At 47.0% G+C, this 20679-nt stretch overlaps 1 protein-coding gene across 22 annotated transcripts in view; it reads left to right on the top strand.

The window, feature by feature from the left end:
• MADD (MAP kinase activating death domain) overlaps positions 1-20679 on the top strand; it is a 40627-nt gene that overhangs the window by 4784 nt on the left and 15164 nt on the right. For 7 of the 22 annotated variants that reach the window (XR_003791517.1, XM_029208799.1, XM_029208785.1 and 4 more), the window contains 22 exons: positions 1131-1727; positions 2144-2447; positions 2969-3100; positions 3523-3636; positions 4331-4411; positions 6242-6420; positions 6774-7009; positions 7209-7365; positions 7631-7734; positions 8327-8517; positions 8895-9148; positions 9400-9539; positions 10369-10470; positions 12138-12197; positions 12556-12658; positions 13005-13191; positions 13289-13439; positions 13755-13961; positions 16746-16846; positions 17432-17515; positions 17850-18008; positions 20502-20610. Coding sequence is in view for 21 of the 22 variants with exons in the window: in XM_029208799.1 (XP_029064632.1) it covers positions 1131-1727; positions 2144-2447; positions 2969-3100; positions 3523-3636; positions 4331-4411; positions 6242-6420; positions 6774-7009; positions 7209-7365; positions 7631-7734; positions 8327-8517; positions 8895-9148; positions 9400-9539; positions 10369-10470; positions 12138-12197; positions 12556-12658; positions 13005-13191; positions 13289-13439; positions 13755-13961; positions 16746-16846; positions 17432-17515; positions 17850-18008; positions 20502-20610 (3752 nt within the window). In the remaining variant the exon portion in view is untranslated. The remainder of the gene's footprint in view (positions 1-1130; positions 1728-2143; positions 2448-2968; positions 3101-3522; positions 3637-4330; positions 4412-6241; positions 6421-6773; positions 7010-7208; positions 7366-7630; positions 7735-8326; positions 8518-8894; positions 9149-9399; positions 9540-10368; positions 10471-12137; positions 12198-12555; positions 12659-13004; positions 13192-13288; positions 13440-13754; positions 13962-16745; positions 16847-17431; positions 17516-17849; positions 18009-20501; positions 20611-20679) is intronic. The other 15 variants (XM_029208807.1, XM_029208790.1, XM_029208793.1 and 12 more) reach the window with 10 other exon arrangements.

The raw sequence follows: 20679 nt of genomic DNA on the forward strand, positions 1-20679 counted from the left end.
AAAAAAGGCAACTGTCTTTTAACCAACCATTCATTGAAGTTTCTAATTTCGTTAATTTTTAATTTTTGGTGTTTCTCACCTAAGAAACTGTAACTTCAGTTCTGCAGAGTAGCTATAATCCATCTTCCCCTATAAAATTTTAAAGTTCAAAAGTAATTTTAAAAGGACAAGAAAATATGACTAAAAATTTTTTTAAGAACTTTAAGCATTCAACTATGTAATTCTATCTACCCTGCCCCATTAAACAAAATAGAGATACAGAAACATGCTTTTATTCCTTTCACTCACTCATTCAATACCTGTTTGTTTGAAAACCTACTATGCTCAGGCATTCACTGTGCTAGGCCTTATATGGAAAAGATAGTCCTCCCTGGTGTCCAGAATCTTACAGTTCAGGAAGTCAAGCAAACAAGTGAATGGACAATTTCCACTTCAAAGAGGGAAAATTTATATACTGACAATACTAATTTTAGAAAACAGTTAATCTTTTCGTGCCAATATATATATTTTAAGATATATGCACCATGCGGCACATGGGATCTTAGTTCCCTGACCAGGGATTGAACCCTTGCCCCCTGCATTGGAAGCACAGAGTCTTAACCTGTGGGAAGGTTAAGGGAAGCCCTGCATATCTCATTCTTCTTCTATTATTTCACCCTGATGGGAACCTTGCTGCCAGTAAGGGAAACAAAACAGGTAGATTGAGAGTGTTGGCCTGGAGGAACAGAGACAGAACAAAACTCTGCTCTTAACTAGCGTCTTTGTGATTTTGAGCAAATATACTCTATACACTTCAGTTTCCTTATTTCGTACAAAGGAAAAGTACATTGTGCTCCTTCTCTCTCTACATATGCTGTTTTGGGAATTCATTAGCTAATACACCTTGAAAGATGCTAGTCATCTCAAAGTGTTAGTGATAATTTTATTGTCGCCACTTTCCTTTTATTGCAGGGTGGGCATCTTCATGGCAACACAGACCTCATTTAGCCTACAGCTAAATGTGGCATGTTTTCCAAGGTCCGGCAGCTAGGTTTCTTTATCCAAAAGAGTATTTATTTCTTGACTGTGGTTAAAATTTGAAAGAGCGTTCTGTCCCTTCAGGCTGCTGAATTTGTCTTTCTGTTCTCCAGGCACCCGAGCAGTGATAGCGTGGCCCAGACTCCAGAACTGCTACGGCGATACCCGTTAGAGGATCACGCCGAGTTTCCCCTGCCCCCGGATGTCGTGTTCTTCTGCCAGCCGGAGGGCTGCCTGAGTGTGCGACAACGGCGCATGAGCCTGCGCGAGGACACCTCTTTTGTCTTCACTCTCACCGACAAGGACACCGGAGTCACACGTTATGGCATCTGTGTTAATTTCTACCGCTCCTTCCAAAAGCGCGTGCCTAAGGAAAAGGGGGAGGCCGGGGCAGGGTCCCGTGGGAAGGAAGGACCCCACGCCACCTGCATCTCAGAAGAGGTTGGCACCGAGAGCTCGGAGAGTGGCCCGTCCCTGCAGCCTCCCAGTGCCGACTCTACCCCGGATGTGAACCAGTCTCCTCGGGGCAAACACCGGGCCAAGGCGGAGAGCCGTTCCCGCAACAGCACTCTGACGTCCCTGTGTGTGCTCAGCCATTACCCCTTCTTCTCCACCTTCCGAGAGTGTTTGTACACCCTCAAACGTCTGGTGGACTGCTGTAGTGAGCGACTGCTGGGCAAGAAACTGGGCATTCCTCGAGGCATACAAAGGTACGGTTCTTTGCTGATGCTCAGAAGAGAGGGACGGCATCTAGAGTTGAGGTGTAATTGGCTTGTGAGGGGCGTAGGAATTTTCCTCTAAAGCCTGAGGTCCTTCAGACCTCCTTAAGCACTTTGTGTTAGTCCGTGCTAAGCAAAAGACTACTGCAGAGTTAGACTTCCTTCCATAATCGTGTTTGGAGTGATGCTGAGGAATTTGGTGTTTCATGATGGGCAGGACAATAAGTCTTGCTATGTATACATTTTTGCACTTGTCATTATTCGTATGTATACCCTGTGATCCTAGCTGAGACCAAAGGGTGGGCGCCTCCAGTTTCTGTCATTAGACCCTCTATGGTTACGTTGGGCTGCAGTGGGGTGTCAGCTCCTAGTGCTTATGTGTCTGTTTCCTGCTGTCTGCTGCTCAGGGACACCATGTGGCGCATCTTTACTGGATCGTTGTTAGTGGAGGAGAAGTCAAGTGCCCTTCTGCACGACCTTCGAGAGATTGAGGCCTGGATCTATCGATTGCTGCGCTCCCCAGTACCCGTCTCAGGGCAGAAGCGAGTGGACATTGAGGTCCTGCCCCAGGAGCTCCAGCAAGCTCTGACCTTTGCGCTTCCAGACCCCTCTCGATTCACCCTAGTGGATTTCCCACTGCACCTTCCCTTGGAACTTCTGGGTGTGGATGCCTGTCTTCAGGTGCTAACCTGCATCCTGTTAGAGCACAAGGTGAGAGGGCCAGCTTTCTACACTGTTCTAGGGAAAGGGCTTTGAAATGTGGCAGAGGCTAGACCCATGAGTTCTCTGAGGATAGGGACTACATCTTTTGCATCATTTTGTCTCCAGGAGATAACACGATACCAGGTATACAACAGGTACTCAGTTGGTGTGGGTTGAATTAAGGTACTAGTATCGTGTGGGATATATTCAGAGGGCTTGACACTCATTTGAATTCTTCTTAACTATACCAGCCTAATTCTCTGAAAATTTCAGTCGTTCTGTTCCAATGAGTGACCCTGGAATTTGGGGGTACAAGAACTAGGATGACAAGGAGTGATTCAAGGGAGAATTATTGCAGTGCTTGCGCTGGGAGGCAGCAGGCAGGATGGGGTGTGAGGCAGTGATAAGTGTGGAAACTAAGCTCCCAGAGCCGTAGACTAGATGAAACAGAAACTAAATTGTAGTGTGGGAAGCAGTTTTCTCACAGACCTTCTCCGGTCGGGTAACCCTTGTGGTGTGGCTCGTTGCAGGTGGTGCTGCAGTCCCGAGACTACAACGCACTCTCCATGTCTGTGATGGCATTTGTGGCAATGATTTATCCCTTGGAGTATATGTTTCCTGTTATTCCACTGCTGCCCACCTGCATGGCGTCTGCAGAACAGGTGAGTCTCAAGGTGTCTTCTGGCTTTGTCACCTCTGTTCTAACTCTGTCCAGCTCTGAGGGCGAAGGCTCAATGCCCAGAGAAGTTGTAAATCAGTACTCGTCCTGAATTCCTTGTTATAACTTATTTGTCTACAAAATCTGAACTGATCTGGTGGCAAAACCTATGCTGTTTATGTTTTTTATTTATCACAGTTAATACAATGATTATAGGCTGCTGGCTACACCACTGCAGGTGCTACATAATATGTAGAATATGCACTATTACTTTTCTAAAATCTGAAAAATTCTGAACTTTGAAACACATCTACCTTCAAGGATTTGGAAGAGGGATTGTGGACCTGCGTTTTCCTTATCTAGAAAAATCGTGACTCAATATGTGATCGCAGTTGGTTTTGGTTTTGTTTCTTGTCTTTTCCACAGCTGCTGTTGGCTCCGACGCCGTACATCATCGGGGTCCCTGCCAGCTTCTTCCTGTACAAACTGGACTTCAAAATGCCTGATGACGTATGGCTAGTGGATCTGGACAGCAGTAGGGTGAGGCTCTTGGCTGAGGCATTGTAGGGTCTAGAATAGGATTGTGTTCTCTTTTTCTAGATTACTCCCAGGAAGTTCCTAAGTTTGTGGGTGATTGCTGTCATGAGACTCATTGAAACAACTTTTGAAAAAATACTGCTTTTACTTTATTGGCTTAATAAGCCTTGGTTAGGACTCAAAGAATTATAAGATTTAGTTTTGCTGGAGTTAAATGCTTCCCCACATCTTCCAAGAGCAGTAGGGCAGTTGTGGTTGCAGGATCATTACTATGGTGTAGGTCATCTAATGGCTTTCTGGGAGTGTAGTTTCTAGTAAGAAACGGCAGACTTTTAAAAAGTATATGAACATTCTGCAGTGTGAGTGCATTCAGACTTTGGTAGGTAGCCCTTATGTGTGTTCATTGTAAAACTTCAGAAAATGCAAATAAGTATAAAGAAGTCAGTAAAAACTATGATCCTATTATCTAGAGATAGTCACCAATAACATTTAGGTATAATATTTCCTTTCAGGTGTGTACATGTGTCATATATACGTGTATGTGTGTATTTTATATGTGTGTATATAATATATGTGTTTGCATATATATAATAATACCGTATATATAACCTCCTATTCTTGTTACTTACCTTTATGTAAGAGAAACTTTGGAGCAGCTAATTCTAAGGTCATGCCTTTTATCTTTCTTCTGGTGCAGGTGATTGCCCCCACCAATGCAGAAGTGCTACCTATCCTTCCAGAACCAGAATCACTAGAGTTGAAAAAACATTTAAAACAGGTAGGTGAAGAATGAAGAAAAGAAAAGCAAGCAGCTATAGGACTGCTGTAGGCAGACAGCTCTTATTGTAAGAGCCAGTTTCCTTTCAGACTTCAAGTGGAGTAGATTTTCTTAGCCTTGGGTGGGCTTAAAAGGAGATGTATCCCATTTCTGGGTTGCAGGGTGAATCTCAGAAAGGGCTTTTTACCTTCCTTTTAATTCACTGTGTGCCCCCTCCCACCCTCTCATCCTTGTAATGCTGTATAAAACAGCCCTTCACTTTCTGCTGCTTGTCCCATCTGCCATTCTTAATGGCCTTGGAGCATTCTCAGTGTTACAGGAGGGAGTCAGTAGTTTGGATAATCTGGCTCCTTTTATGGTTTCCTCTTGAATTGATCTCTGGTCCCTACAGAATCATTTCTTCAAAAATTCCTTTCTCTGAGTAAAAACCCTTAAATACATTTTTCATTGATTGATTTTCTTCTTCTTCTGCATGCTGAACACAGTACCTGAAGGTAAAGTGTGATGAGGCCCTGGTCCTCTGCGCTGCTGTATGTGTTATGTAGGACCACCAGTAGATAGCTCTGTATTTCTTTTTAGGAATCTGTCATTTGAAGGGTCTTCAGGAATCTCTGTCTGTGTTGTCTCAGTTCTTAGAAATACCTCTAGGTGGGGATTTCCATGGTGGTGCGGCGGTTAAGAATCCGCCTGCCTATGCAGGGGATGCAGGTTCGAGCCCTGGTCCAGGAAGATCCCACGTGCCACGGGGCAGCTAAGCCCGTGTGCCACAACTGCTGAGCCTGAGCTGTAGAGCCCATGAGCCACGACTGCTGAGCCCACGTGCCACAGCTCCTGAAGCCTGTGCGCCTAGAGCCTGTGCTCAGCAACGAGAGAAGCCACCGCAGTGAGAAGCCCGCGCACCACACCTAGAGAAAGCCCGCACACAGCAATGAAGACCCAACGCAGCCATAAATAAATAAATAAATAATTTTTTTAAAAAAAGAAGAAAGAAATACCTCTAGGTGAAATCTGTTTGGATATAAATGGGTGATTTTTGTATTATCCTTCTCTCTTTTTCACTTGCTTCATCACTACTGATGTAATATGATATCTTGTTACTGCAGAGTCCGGTGAGGATTGCAAGTTCAGAAAGTTCTCTAGCTGTCTTCCTTTGCTGTGTTTTTCATTCTTGATGATTGCTTTAGTATGACTAATGAGATGGAGAGGTTGATATATGATATTGGAGTTTAAATGTTTGTAGGAGCTAAGATTTTTGGGCTCACAGATCCTGTATCCTGACCCCTGTTACTCAAAGCGTGGTCCACGAACCAGCAGCATTAGCATCACCTGGGCTTGTTAAAAGGGCAGAATCACCTCAAGTATATTGAATCAGAATCTGCATTGTAACAACATCCCCGGTGATTCCTATGCTCATTAACATTTAAGAAACACTGCTGGGCTAGACCAGTGGTTTTCAAACTGCCCCATGGAGCCTCTGAGGGTTGATTTAGGTTGGGACCCCCGAGCATATGAGGCTCTGGGTTCCTTATGTCCTTCAGAGAAGCTTTACTTTTACATGTTTCGATTGTTTATATTTCTACATAGATTTCAATTGAAAAACAAGATTTTGTAGCTAAAACAAATTTGAAAACTATTGCTTCGGACTTCAGGTTTAGATCGTTGCCTTGAGTCAGATTGGCTTAAGCTGAAGATTTCATAATTCAGATTGTTTTCTAAAGGTTAAAATATTTGGATTTTTGTTTCAAAGATGAAGGTTCTTTTCTAGGAATTGAGATTGGCTGGCTGCCCCAGAAACCTGCCTTCTCTGAGGGACTTCTTATTGTTCCGCAGGCCCTCGCCAGCATGAGTCTCAACACCCAGCCCATCCTCAATCTGGAGAAATTCCACGAAGGCCAGGAGATCCCTCTTCTCTTGGGAAGGCCTTCTAATGACCTGCAGTCTACACCTTCCACTGAATTCAACCCACTCATCTATGGCAACGATGTGGACTCTGTGGATGTCGCAACCAGGTACAGCCAAGCCATCCCCACAGTCACAAGCTCTTAAATTGGTCTCTGCTCACTCAGTGACCTTGGGGCAGATTACTTCCCTGAGCCAGAGGTTCTTTATGTATACAATGTATATAATATTTGGTTACATTTGCCACCTTAGTAAAAGCAAAGAGAAGAAATAATCATACTCGCAGGCCTCTTAGACCTTGTGTGAAGAAGGGGATTGATGATTCTTTAAGATACCTCTCCCCTTGCTGTTGGAAGCCCGTTAAATGATGACTGTGGGAGGTGGTCTGAGGCCTCGGATCGTCGGGATCCTTGCTCTGCAAGGCGAGGGACTCAGGTCATCTCACCATCCCCTTCTTCCCCAGAGTGGCCATGGTCCGTTTCTTCAACTCCCCCAACGTGCTGCAGGGCTTTCAGATGCACACACGTACCTTGCGTCTCTTCCCCCGGCCCGTGGTAGCTTTCCAAGCTGGCTCCTTTCTAGCCTCACGTCCCCGGCAGACTCCTTTTGCTGAGAAACTGGCCAGGACTCAGGCTGTGGAGTACTTTGGAGAATGGATCCTCAACCCCACCAACTATGCCTTTCAACGGATTCACAACAGTGAGTCCACCTACCTCTGCTTTGCCCCTCCTTCTGTGTTTGTCCTCCTGATGGCTCTTCCCTTTGCTTTTTCCCTTTCTAATCTTCCACTTGCCCCTGCCATTCTGATTTTGCCTTAGACTTTTTCCCACCTTTCTTTTAGGTTTTGCTTGATTTTTTCCCTTATTGCTGACTCTCTCCTTTTTTCCTCCGTGGGTAGACACATTCGATCCAGCCCTGATAGGCGACAAGCCGAAGTGGTACACCCACCAGCTGCAGCCTGTCCACTATCGAGTGTATGACAGCAGTTCCCACCTGGCCGAGGCGCTGAGCGTGCCGCCGGAGCACGACTCTGACTCTGACCCTACTGATGACAGGTGAGCAGCCCCTTATGGCAGCAAGACAGTTCTTGAAGTCTAAGAGGCTCTTGCTAGCCGTTATTTAGCGCAACTGCAGAATTTCATAGGATTTAGACATCAGTCCTTGAAGCCTTGGGTTATATTTTGGTTGATTGTTTTGCGTCCTTATTTTATCTTGCTCCCTGGCCTTGAGTTAAGAGTGCTCCTCTGTTTATTTTTCCTAATGCTGATTCTCCTCCCTGCCCCTTCTTTCTGTTTTATTTTTTTGCTCTTCACTCTGCAGCGGCAGTGATAGTATGGATTATGATGACTCAAGCTCTTCTTACTCCTCCCTTGGTGACTTTGTCAGTGAGATGATGAAATGTGACATCAATGGTGATACTCCTAGTAAGTGTACTTGGAGAAATTGGCCAGCTTGGGACAGGGTTTGGGGTTCTGTGATGGTATGGTCTGTACCTGCCATCCTTGTTGTTGTTTTTTTTTAATTAAAAATTTTTTAAAAATTAATATTTAATTGGAGTATACTTTTTTTAATTTTATCTTTTTGGCTGCATTGGGTCTTCGTTGCTGCACGTGGGCTTTCTCTAGTTACGGCGAGTGGGGGCTGCTCTTCGTTGCGGTGCGCAGGCTTCTCATTGCAGTGGCTTCTCTTGTTGCAGAGCACAGGCTCTAGGCGCACAGGCTTTAGTAGTTGCAGCACGTGAGCTCAGTAGTTGTGGCTCGAGGGCTTAGTAGTTGTGGCTCGCGGGCTCTAGAGCTCAGGCTCAGTAGTTGTGGGCGCACGGGCTTAGTTGCTCCGTGGCATGTGGAATCTTCCCGGACCAGGGATCGAACCCACGTCCCCTGCACTGGCAGGCGGATTCTTAACGACTGTGCCACGAGGGAAGTCCTTGGAGTATAGTTGATTTACTATGTTGTATTAGTTTTTACTGTACAGCAAAGTGAGTCAACCGTACACATAATCCTTGGGTTTTGGCAGACGTGGATCCTCTGACACACGCGGCACTGGGGGATGCCAGTGAGGTAGCTATTGATGAGCTCCAGAGCCAGAGGGAAGCAGAGGAACCTGGCCCAGACAGCGAGAACTCTCAGGAAAACCCCCCTCTGCGTTCCAGCTCCAGCACCACCGCCAGCAGTAGCCCCAGCACCGTTATCCATGGAGCCAGTTCTGTACGTGAGGACTTGGAGGAGTGGATAAGTGAGGACTGTTACTTGGGACGTGGGCCTCAGCTCTGTTAGGAAAGCTAGGCTGAAGCTATTCACTTAATTTACTACTCTCTCCACATTTCCCCCTTCTTCCTCTCCGTAGGTCCTATAGTTTAGAGCCTGTGAGATACAGTTTGACCCCAGAAGGACATCCAGCTTTGTTCAGGGGTTAGCTGAGATCCCCTTTGCATAATTTGTGGAGATAGAGAACAGGGGTATAACAAAGATCTTTTCTCACATACCCCTTAGGCTAGCAACCTGACAGGCCTGGCTTGAACTGAGAACATAGGAAGGCATCACAGGGCACCAGGTGACTCCTTTCTATTTAATATGTCCCCTAGGAACCTGCCGACTCAACGGAGATGGATGATAAGGCAGCAGTAGGCGTCTCCAAGTCCCTCCCCAGCGTGCCTCCCAGCACTGGCAAAGCGAACGTGGACAGGCGTCAGACAGAAATTGGAGAGGGGTCAGTGCGCCGGCGAACCTATGAGAATCCATACTTCGAGCCCCAGTATGGCTTTCCCCCTGAGGAAGATGACGATGAGCAGGGGGAAAGTTACACTCCCCGATGCAGCCAACATGTCAGTGGCAATCGGTGAGAGCCTGGGGTTGCCTTCTAGATGGGTGACTGAAGGACCTCACTACAGTGGACCCTGGGCGAGGGTTAACCAGAAAGCCTGAGCAGTCTGAAGGCTCTCATGGTCCTGCGTCCCCAGAGGGTCGTGCTTTGATCTAGGCATTTAGAAATTGTGGGGAGGGAGAGGTGCCCGCAGTGTAGCATCAGGCCCACACGCCCAAGATTAGGTACCCCTGCCTGGGGCTTATAGGTGCCACTGTGCATTCAAGGGCTCAAAAGCTGCTGCGGCCCAACAGCTTGAAACTGGCAAGTGACTCAGATGCAGAGTCAGACTCTCGAGCGAGCTCGCCCACCTCCACCGTCTCCAACAACAGCACTGAGGGCTTCGGGGGCATCATGTCTTTTGCCAGTAAGTGCCTTCAGCTCTCTCACGCTTCTGTCCCATCTTCGCTCCAGCAGGGCCTGACCATGGCAGGTATGGCTTAGAGCTTCAGATATAGGGCTGGGTTGGCATTATCAAGCTCCGGATAAGGTCGTTTGGGTGATACTGAATAAGGTATTTTCAGGGGAGGTCAACGAAGAACAGGGACAGATTAGTCGTTATCTTTATACCTAGAGGTTTTAGTCTGTTTCAGGTAAGACAGCTAGCTGTTAACTGAAAAATAATCATTATATTAAAAATCATACACTTGTACATATATTTTGTGGAAATATTCTGGTCAAATTTGACTTGGGTATATATCTAATATCTTCTTTGCCTGGGAAAGGACTTTTTCATCAACGCGCCTTGAAATCTATGTGACATTGACTTGTGCGTAGAGAAAATTACCAGAAATGAGGGGTGGTGTCAGTTAAAGACTAAAGACAGACTAGGGACCGGGGAAAGCCGACATGGGGGATAATTGTGATGGTGAGTTTAGAAGCCCAGGAGGGACAGCACCAACATCAGACCGGAAGCGCGTTAACTGCCGGCGTTCATGCTGGGTCGGCAGTAGAGGAGAGACTTGGATGTTATCGTGGGAAGCCGTCAGAGAAAGTTGTTACTGGGTTATGAGCAGTCCTGGCAGTGGCCCCCTTCGTTTGCCCCGAGTTAGGCGTGATCCTTTCTCAGCGAGGTCAGAGGCTCTGGGATTGCATTTGAAAAGGAGGAGGGTGAAGACGATGCTACGGTCATTGGAGCATAACGCTCTGATTCTTCATCCCTCTGACTCAGTGCTCTCACTCGCTCGCCTTGACAGGCAGTCTGTATCGGAACCACAGTACGAGCTTCAGTCTTTCGAACCTCACACTGCCTACCAAAGGAGCGCGAGAGAAAACCACGCCCTTCCCCAGTCTGAAAGGTAACTCCAGCCCTCCTTTTGCCAAGCCAAGATTCTCTGGGAAATATTTCAGGCCTGTGGGTGCTTGTCAGGAGCCCCATGTATGAAGAATCCTTTGATCCGGCCATTGCCTCTCATGTCGCTTCCCATGGCTTTCACTGCACATCATGAGTTCTTGCTGGTTTTCAGATGGAAAACTGTCTTTTGTAGCTAAAGAGAAGGGCCTGTTATATCACATAGGTTAATGGCAGCTGGGGGATTAGTGCTGCTTCTGGGGGGAACCTCTGTCAGAGGCACGTAATTAGCACAGGGCTCACCAGCCGCCACCAGTCATCTGCCAGGTTCCTACCGCATGAACTTGGGACAAACTCTGTCCTAAAGAGCTGGGCCCCAAGAATGGTTGTGAAGAGCCTGGCAGTGTTTATAGAGTCAAGAAGCCTCTTACTTTGGCTTCATGTCAACTTAGGCCCTATGAATAGGCCTGATAGCATTGGTTGGCTTCTAGGGGCAATTAAGACCTTATTTGATTTTCGTTTTGTGATCTCTGACAGTTTGAAGGGTTCTTCCTTTTTATAAATTTATTTATTTTGGTTATTTATTTTTGGCTGCGTTGGGTCTTCGTTGCTGTGCGTGGCTTTTTCTAGTTGTGGAGAGCGGGGGCTACTCTTTGTCGCAGTGGGTGGGCTTCTCACTGCGGTGGCTTCTCTTGTTGCAGAGCACGGACTCTAGGCACGCGGGCTTCAGTAGTTGTGGCTCACGGGCTCTAGAGCGCAGGCTCAGTAGTTGTGGCTCACGGGCTTAGTTGCTCCGTGGCATGTGGGATCTTCCCGGACCAGGGCTCGAACCCCTGTCCCCTGCATTGGCAGGCAGATTCTTAACCACTGCGCCACCAGGGAAGCCCTGAAGGGTTCTTCTGAATTTACTCTGACTTCTGTTTATTTATTCTGGATTTTGTGCTGAAATATTTAATCACAGAAGGAAGCACAGTGAGAAGCAGCTTCATGTATCTTTTAACTGACCTCTCTTCCCAGTGTTAAAAGTGTCAGGAATCTAAAGAATGTTCTTTGGTGGGGATGGGAACATAGGCTAGATGGGCAAAAGGACATCATAGCTAGTGGTGTAGGGAGCTAACCAGCCCTGTAGAGTGAGTCTACACAGGCTCAGTAGGTGAGGGATGGAAAGGTGTTAGCGTCACTGGCTTTCATTTGATATAGTTAAAGGGGAGAGCAATTGAAATGCTTTCATTGCATGCTGTTGCTTCCCTTCATTTGCTGCACTCATCACTCCCATCCAGCTCCCATCCTCACCCCCACCCCCCCTTCCCATGACAGCATCTACAAGTTGGGTCTCTTCCCTCTGCATACCTGCAGCCCCCCTGGACCCCTGTGCTAGATGTTTCATGAAAACCCATGGTCCCCTTTCACGCATGTGCCTGTTTAGTACCTAAAGGCTCCTTGTGTTATTACCCTGCCTCTGGCTTTGAGAGGCCATAGCCTTAAGGATGGTCTTTCCTTGAGCCTCAGTCGTCTCGTGGCCACTTGGCTTCCAGCCCTGAGGTGCCTAAGAACTAAGGTTATGTGCACTAAGCCTTGGGAGGATGCTCAGATTATCTGACTTACAGCTCCATTGAGGGGTACAGGGGTTGTGGTATCATGGTGCACCTACTAATTGTGTATTTTGTGTCCCAGTATTTGGGCTAAATACTCTAATGGAGATTGTTACTGAAGCCGGCCCTGGGAGTGGTGAAGGTGGGTCTTGCCCGTGAGCTATGCATGATCTTTTCTCCTAGCATCTCCTGTGCCTGCCTGAGGGCCATCCTCCTCATGGAGCAAGCGGCATCACTCGAGTGACCTGCCTTGCCCTGTGCCCCGGGATGCCCATGCTTGCCCATGGGGTGCGCCGCTGGTGCATGTGGAGTGGCCTGAGTCTCCATGCCCACTTCCTCCACATTGCCATGGCTGCTTTCTACCTATGTGTGATGCCCCAGTGCTGCCCTCAGCCAGCCCTTCCAGGGAGTGGGTGTGGAACACGGCTACCCAGGGCTGTGCTGACACCAGCTACCTGACTACAGTCGTGATATCTCTCATTCTACCTTCCTGGCTGTAGGAAACAGGAGGGCCTTAGTGGACCAGAAGTCATCGGTCATTAAACACAGCCCAACAGTGAAAAGAGAGCCTCCATCACCTCAGGGTCGATCCAGCAATTCTAGGTAATAAATGGCAGAGCTGTTTTAAAAGTTCTCAGATAGAGGTAGTGATCCTTGTACCAAACACTAGGGAGGGAAGCTCTCAGTGGGTAAATGAAATCCCTTCCCCTCCTGACTCAACCCCCATGCGGCAGTAATAGCTCATGGTGTTGAGCAGAGTGTACCCACCAGTAGTGGTGGGTACTCGGGCAAACCAGGCCGTCTGGAGAGGTAGGGTTTGCAGTGGACTTGGATGTTTGGAGACGTGGCTTTGTGTTTTGCCCTTGGAGGCAAACATCTAATCTGGTGAAAGGGGGAGATGCTCTGCAAAGGAGCCAGTGACCACAGAAGTGGTATGTGGACCCTCCAGTGAGAACCAGCAGTTCCTGAAGGAGGTGGTGCACAGTGTGCTGGACGGCCAGGGAGTCGGCTGGCTCAACACGAAGAAGGTGCGACGGCTGCTGGAGAGCGAGCAGCTTAGAGTCTTTGTCCTGAGCAAGCTGAGCCGCACGGTGCAGTCAGAGGACGAGGCCCAGCAGGACATCATCCCAGATGTGGTCAGTGCTGGGGGTTGGGAGTTGGAATCAACTGGGAAGAGGGACATGGGCGCCAGAGGCAGTTGTCCCAACTCTTGCCCCTGGGTTATTGTTGCAGGAGGTCGGTCGGAAGGTGTACAAGGGCATGTTAGACCTGCTCAAGTGCACGGTCCTCAGTCTGGAGCAGTCCTACGCCCACGCAGGTCTGGGTGGCATGGCCAGCATCTTTGCGCTTCTGGAGATCGCCCAGACCCACTACTATAGTAAAGGTAGGGATCGGACCAGCAAGGCAGCATGCTGTCCACGGCTCTCCCACTCTTCTCTGAAAGAATGAACTCGGCCCCTTGATGAGTTTCCCAGTGTCAAGCTGCTTCCTGTTAGGCTTTGGGATTTTATTTTCTAGTGCGTGTATGTATGTAGTGGGTGTTTTTCTGTCACGGAAAAGAACGATGTCAGCTTTTCTTTCCTTGCACTTCTTCCCTTCCACATCCTCCTCTATCCTTGCTTCTCCCACCTCATTCCCACACCTTGACTGTCACTCACTGTCTCTTTTGACCTCTTCCTATATTTGATCTTTTCCTCAGAACCAGACAAGCGGAAGAGAAGTCCAACAGAGAGTGTAAATACAACAATTGGCAAGGATCCTGGCCTGGCTTGGCGGGGGGACCCAAAGGCCATGGCACAGCTGAGAGTCCCCCAGCTGGGACCTCGGGCACCAAGTGCCTCAGGAAAGAGTCCCAAGGAACTGGACACCAGAAGTCTAAAGGAGGAGAACTTTGTAGCATCCATCGGTGTGTATTGTGTTGGGTGTGGCAGAGGAGTTCTGGCTTCTTAATGTCCCTCCCTCCTTTCAATTCATCCAGAATCCTGCCTTTCTCTTCCCCATGCTTTGCTCTGTAGACAGGAAAATAGGTTTGTGTCCTTTTCTAATGGCATTTCTTTATACTTCTCTTATGCTTCATTTACAGCCACCCTCACCTACATCTTAGAGGAAGAATGGAAGGTTTGCTTAGAGGGCCGAGCGAGGCTTAGTGCAGGAGTCTGAGCTGTACTCCCTGTCCCTCTCTTTTATTTACATCTGGATTTCTTCACATAATGGAGAGGCCACATGAGCTCCTGGAAGCTATAAGGAAGTTTATAGATGCATCTTTGGGCTATAAAATTGTGACTGTCTGGGTCTCTAAAGCCAGTTTTCCCCCATCCAACCATTATGCTCCCCTCAAATTTGCTCCTTTGGGGCATGTCCGGCAACCCCATTTCCCTGGGTTCTGGACTTCAAGGTACAGAGTTCTGAGTCAGCTTTTCTTTAAACATGTCCTTACTGGACTTGATTAGACCTTGCTTACATTTGGTGTTTCTCCATTCCCAGTAAGGCAGAGCCTTGGTGAGCTCTCTGGGTGTCGCCTCTGTTTGACTCACTCCCTGCCTGACCTTGAGTCATCTAGATTGTGTCTTGCTTTTTCGGGTTCTAGGTCCCTGGGCAATGTGCTTCTAGCCGGTGCCTCTTTGCCACATCCATTAGCAGTTGCCTTTTGCTCCCATAAATGGTAATGAGGAACCAGTTTCCTTCTTAGGAGAGCTGTGCTTCTCTAACCAGCAAAATATTGTCCTAGAGGCAGTCAACCATGCTTTTCTCCTACCTGTTGTGATGTTCTAGAAAATGTACTGACCTGCCAGTCTGGAGGTCTGGAGTTTTAGTCCTGTATCTGCCCCCAACTAGGAAAGTGACTTTGGGCAAATCATTTCCCCTTTCAGGGTCTCTATCACCTCATCTGGAAAACAAGGGGATTGCACTAAGTAGACTCTAAAGTTCTTCCAGGAAGAGAATTGCTATGATCGGTACTCTCTCTTCTTAACCCCTGCTAAGATGCTCTTCTTGAGCATTTAGTGTTCTCTGTCACCTCTACCGGAAGCCTTTTTCCCGATGACTGGCTAAGATGGGTCTCTTGGTAGGGCAGGCACTGATGCTGAGGGGAAGTTGGGGGGTTTTGGTAGCGACAAGAAGGGATGCTAACTGCCTACCTTGAGTGGCCTCTCTCCAATCCAGTGAATCAAACAGGTTTGTGCTTATGCTTCTGAAACCCTTTGGCTGCTGGAGGCAATCATCTGTCTTATCTGGAATCTTTGAAATTTGCTGTTGCCTAGCTCACTGGGCAGAGGGCGTGCCGTGGTGGAAGTTTAAACTGGTCCTGAGCTACCTGATCTTGAGCAGGTGCTCCAGCCTCTTTGGGATCAGTTTCCTCCTGCCAGAATGAAGGAGCTTGATTAAAGGCTCTGCCAGCTGTAACATTCTGTGAGATTTTTACTGCCACATTGAGGTTAGGATAGGGATTTAGTTCTTGACCTGGGGGGGGAAGGCGTTAGATCTCTTGATTTTTTTTAACCCCCCTCCCCCGCAATGAAGATCTCTTTTTATCTCTTGATTTGTAATCCTGTACCCGAGACCGAATCATCTTGGGTGGGTGGGTTTCCATTTCGTCTGTCTGACCAGCCTCTGACTCTCTCTGTCTTTCTCTCCTGCTCACATTGCATCTGGGGTAGAATTGTGGAACAAGCACCAGGAAGTGAAAAAGCAAAAAGCTTTGGAAAAACAGAGTAAGGAACAAATGCCCCTTCCTGTTCCCAAGTCTCCCATACCTGCCAACTCCCCAGGCCCAGTTGGGGCAGGCTCCCTTTGTCAGCCCCACCCCAAATTTGCTCTTGGGGGCGGGTATTTGGAATGAAAGCAGGTAGGTGGTATGTGACTCATAGGTATATGCTCGTAGGCTGCTTCTTTCCCCCTCCCCTTGTAGTAATCAGGCAGTAATCAGGGCATCTACTGTGTAAAATCCCTTAGAGCTTGGCTCTCTATTGCTTCCGAGTTGGTGGGGAGAATGTTTGCCTATTTCAGTGCCCCTCATTGGCTGATATCTCCCTCACCCCATTAGAAGGCCTGTGGGCACAGTTGGCAGAGATGGTTGCTGTCCCTCCATGTTGAGTCTGTAGCTTCCCAACTCTCTCTGGTGGCTTGCCTAGGCACGCTTTCTTGCTTTCTGTCATTCTGTCCTTCTGCCATACCATTGTGGGCGGGCGGGAAATATGGGGGTGGTTTTTTAATGTCAAACACAGAAGCTGCAGGGTGGGGGTAGGCAGCGTCCGCTGAAACAGCTGGTGTTTTTTAATCTCACTGGGCTCTTCCTTTTCTAGCCCCTTTAGACATACTTGTTTGGGAAGCAGAGTGACCTGGGGACCCTTAAAGGGTCTTGGGCACGAGTGAAGCTCTGATTCTGAGTGCAGTGGAATGTGGTTCCGATGTTTGTTTGTGGAGCTTTTCTGCTTTAAGATGATTTGGTCAGAATTTTCTCAGGTTGAGAAAATGGCTGCAGAACCCCTTGAGACCAGGTTTAATTTTTCCTACTTGGTTCTTAAGGCATCTGGGGACTTCGTCCAGTGCGGCCTGAGTGGGTGGCAGTCCCTGGAAAGGTGACTGGGACATGCTGAACTGGTCTGGGACCAGGCTGTGCTGCTGTCCCACTCCCTTCGCCAGCCTGCCCCTAGCCTCTTGTACTGAGTAACACAAGTCTTCCCCTACTCAGGGCCTGAAGTAATCAAACCCACCTTTGACCTTGGTGAGACAGAGGAGAAAAAGTCCCAAGTCAGCGCAGACAGTGGTGTGAGCCTGACGTCTGGTCCCCAGGTTTGTGACAGCCTTGTTGAGGATTGCGAGCATTAAAAATTTGCTATCTCAGAATACTTCTTTAAGATCAAAACTGAACAAAATCACAGCATTGAAACAACATGAATATCCAGTCATAGGGGAATGATGAAATAAGTGTAATATATCCATGTAATAGAATATTAGTATCCGCTAATGACTGTATTTTCAAAAATTTGGTGACATGGGAAAGTGTTTACAAAGCTATATACAGTATGATTCAAATTTTATTTTTAAAACATACATAGAAAAGACAAAGGAAATATGCTAAAGACTTAACAGAGATTAATAATGTAGGTGGTAAGTTTATGGCTTATTTTTATTTCCTTATTCTTTCGTGTATTTTCTGTAGTGAGCATGTACTTCTTTAACATTCATTATTTTTCTCGCTCTGTAAGTCATATATATTTTATATTCAGGAAAAATGTTCATTTTTCATGACCTATCTAGGGATGACAGTAGAAGGGTGGGGATGGAGAGAAGGAAGAAGATACAGTATTTCTTAGGGAAACTGAGACTAGATTGGACACCTCCCGAATGTGTCTGAGTCCGTGTGTCTTGTTTCAGAGGACTGATCCAGATTCTGTCCTTGGTGTGAGTCCAGCCGTTATGATCCGAAGCTCGAGTCAGGACTCTGAAGTTAGCACCGTGGTAGGGGAACACCACACTGGCATCTTGGTGGGTGGGGTGTGGGTCCCCCTTTGGAGAAGGGGGCTACTCTCTCCTTTGGGGGCTGTTCTTAGTCTCAGGTCAGGTTGGTTCTCTTGGTGGAGATGTCTACCTGTCACAGGTCTTTGTTTGTGGGATCAGACCCCGAGATTTCACCCAGGGCTTCTCCTCATCTTGTAAAGAAGGACTTCCAGAGGCTGTCTGACACACCTTTGCAGTTGGATACTTTTTTTATGGTAGCAGAGAGCTCTAGCAGCTTGGCGTTTCTGGCACACATCCTGGGGAATATCCCTTACCACCTTTTTTTCCTTTCCAGGTGAGTAATAGCTCTGGAGAGACCCTCGGAGCGGACAGTGACCTGAGCAGCAATGCAGCTGATGGACCAGGCGGTGAGGGCGGCACCCACTTGGCAGGCTCTAGAGGCACGTTGTCTGATAGTGAAATTGAAACCAACTCTGCCACCAGTGCCATCTTTGTAAGTTTGTTTACTAACAAAAGAAGACCATTTTTTCAGTGGGATGGGGATGGGTTAGAAAAGGATGAAAAGTTAGGAGGCAATTAGAAGGAAAAGAGGAAGGAAGGAATGGATAACCTTCATATATTTGACTTTAAAGAAAATGTCTCTTAAGTTAGCTTTTTTTCAGAGTCATTTGACTCCGTGATCTGGGGCTTTTAGAACCTTCTCCTGAATCATTGATGAGTTAGGCTTCCTGCCCAGTCAGATAAGGGCTTCGACTCCTATGTGGCAGTAACCCCCGTGTTTAAAATAAGCAAAGTGATGCCTTTATAGCAATGTCAGGGCAGTTGCAGCTCTCATCTTGTACCAGTCTACCTATTTTTATGGACTAGTCTAGTTTTATTCTGGTCACTGCTTTATTTATATAGCACCTTAAAATAGCATTTCATTTTAGTATATTCCTTCATTTCATGTAGTATGTTTGAAGCTTTCCTTCATTAATAAACATCTATTAAGTGATTTACTAAATGCCAGATTCTCTACGAAAGAAACAAGCATGATAAGGCATGATTTCCATTTTCAAGAGGTTTGCAATTCAGTGCATTTGCTACAACTAATCTCTTCTGCCAGGTGAGGGAAACAAAGCCTTAGGAAGAAAAGACCTCGCCCTAGGCTATACAATAAGCCAGTGATCAGTTGGGATTAAATGAATTCTTTTTAGTCCTTGCCTTTAGACCCACTGCCCTTCAGTGTATACAGGCCTCTTTAGGCAGCTTTAAGGGTTCTGATACACTCACCACTTGGTTAGGCAGAGTTGAGAATGGATATTCTCTGCACGAGCTCATAGGTTCTTCTCTCTGGTCTGTGGGGAGAATGGAAGATGAAATTGAAATGAAATAAATTATTTAACACTGGTGATCATTCCCACCCCCAGGGCCTTCTGTATACATGCTTCTAATAGAGCAAGTGACATCCCAAGGTGGAGGTAGGGGATAGGATTGAGAGTCAGCAGAGCCATTCAAGCTAATGGACCTTAACTCTCCCTGAGTCTAAACAGACCCTTTTAATTAAGAGTATTTTATTATTATTATTTTTTTTAATACATTTATTGATTTTATTTATTTATTTTTGACTGAGTCAGGTCTTCATTGTTACGCGCGGGCTTTCTCTAGTTGCGGTGAGCAGGAGCTACTCTTGTTGCGGTGCGCGGGCTTCTCATTGTGGTGGCTTCTCTTGTTGCAGAGCACGGGCTCTAGGCACGTGGGCTTCAGTAGTTGTGGCACGCAGGCTCAGTAGTTGTGGCTCATGGGCTCTAGAGTGCAGACTCCATAGTTGTGGCGCATGGGTTTAGTTGCTCCACGGCATGTGGGATCTTCCCAGACCAGGGATTGAACCCGTGTCACCTGCATTGGCAGACGGATTCTCAACCACTGCGCCACCAGGGAAGCCCCAAGAGTATTTTAAATCCTCCTAGTGTGCTTCCATTTTGGAGGTTGAGATAGATGTTATGGAGTAGCAGTCTCGCAAGAAGCCATTCAGCTGTGTGCTACCTTTCCTGGCACCTTCCTGGGACAAATTCTTACTTTTCCTGTACTTCTGGGCAAGGCTGTTTGTGCAGTTGAGTTGCTGAGAGCAGTTACCTAAATTTCTTGGCTCAAAAAGGGCTATTTTGGTAAGAAATTAATTATCTTAGGTTAATATGGTTCATTGAACAAAGTCTTGTGCTGTGAACCAGGAAGCTGGCATTTGGACACACTAATTAGGTATTGCCTAATGATAACCTTTGTTCAGTGGCTTCTCTGCTTATGCTGTTGTATGTGTTGTGAAGCAGGCATGAAAACTACCTCTCACCCAGCCGAAGATCTTTTTTGAATGAATAGAAAGTCTAATATTGCAGAAGTGGTAGATGAAGTTAGTGGTATTTCTATGTGGGAAGATATTTCTAAGAGATGGTAGAAGAGAAGACTTAACATTTATCAAATACCAACCATGTGCCAGGCACTATTAAGTGATGTATATGTATTTTCTCATATTAAATGAGAATAGTCCTTTCGGGTAGGTATTATAACCTTCCTTTTACAGGTGAGGAAAATGACTCTCAGAGAAGCTAAGCGTTGTACCTAAGATCACACAGCTAGTAAGAGTCAGGGATCTGAACGTTGCTCAGTCTAGACTTCAAATCCAGTGTTCTTTTCACGGCATCACGCTGCTACAGAGAATTTGCCTAATTTTTTTTTTTTTTTTGAAGAGGAAAGAGTCTTACAGAGACTAAAGGGTAAAGGTAAGTAGAAATGAAAACTTGCTTGCATGTTTTGGGAGGCAGTAACAGAAAGCAGGATTATCAGATTGACTTCTGATGGAGGCAAGCAGAGTAGCAAAGGCAGGGCTACTGGAATATATGTGACTAATGATGGTGCCTAGTGTGTGTGAGCCTCTTAATGAGCTGCTTGGTTTCCTTTGCCCCTATTCGTTGTTACCTCTGGCAGCTGACCTGTTGCCTCTTCTCTCTAGGGTAAAGCCCACAACTTGAAGCCAAGTGTAAAGGAGAAGCTGGTGGGCAGCCCAGTTCGCTTTTCTGAAGATGTAAGCCAGCGAGTCTATCTCTACGAGGGACTCCTAGGTGAGAAATAGACTGCGAAGGCCACTTGCACTGGAAGGAAGCTGGACTCAGCCCGGGAAGAGGGTGGCA

This window comes from Monodon monoceros, unplaced genomic scaffold (assembly GCF_005190385.1).
Source record: "Monodon monoceros isolate NGI ecotype Baffin Bay Population unplaced genomic scaffold, NGI_Narwhal_1 Super_Scaffold_7, whole genome shotgun sequence".
In the NCBI taxonomy this organism is placed as follows: domain Eukaryota; kingdom Metazoa; phylum Chordata; class Mammalia; order Artiodactyla; family Monodontidae; genus Monodon; species Monodon monoceros.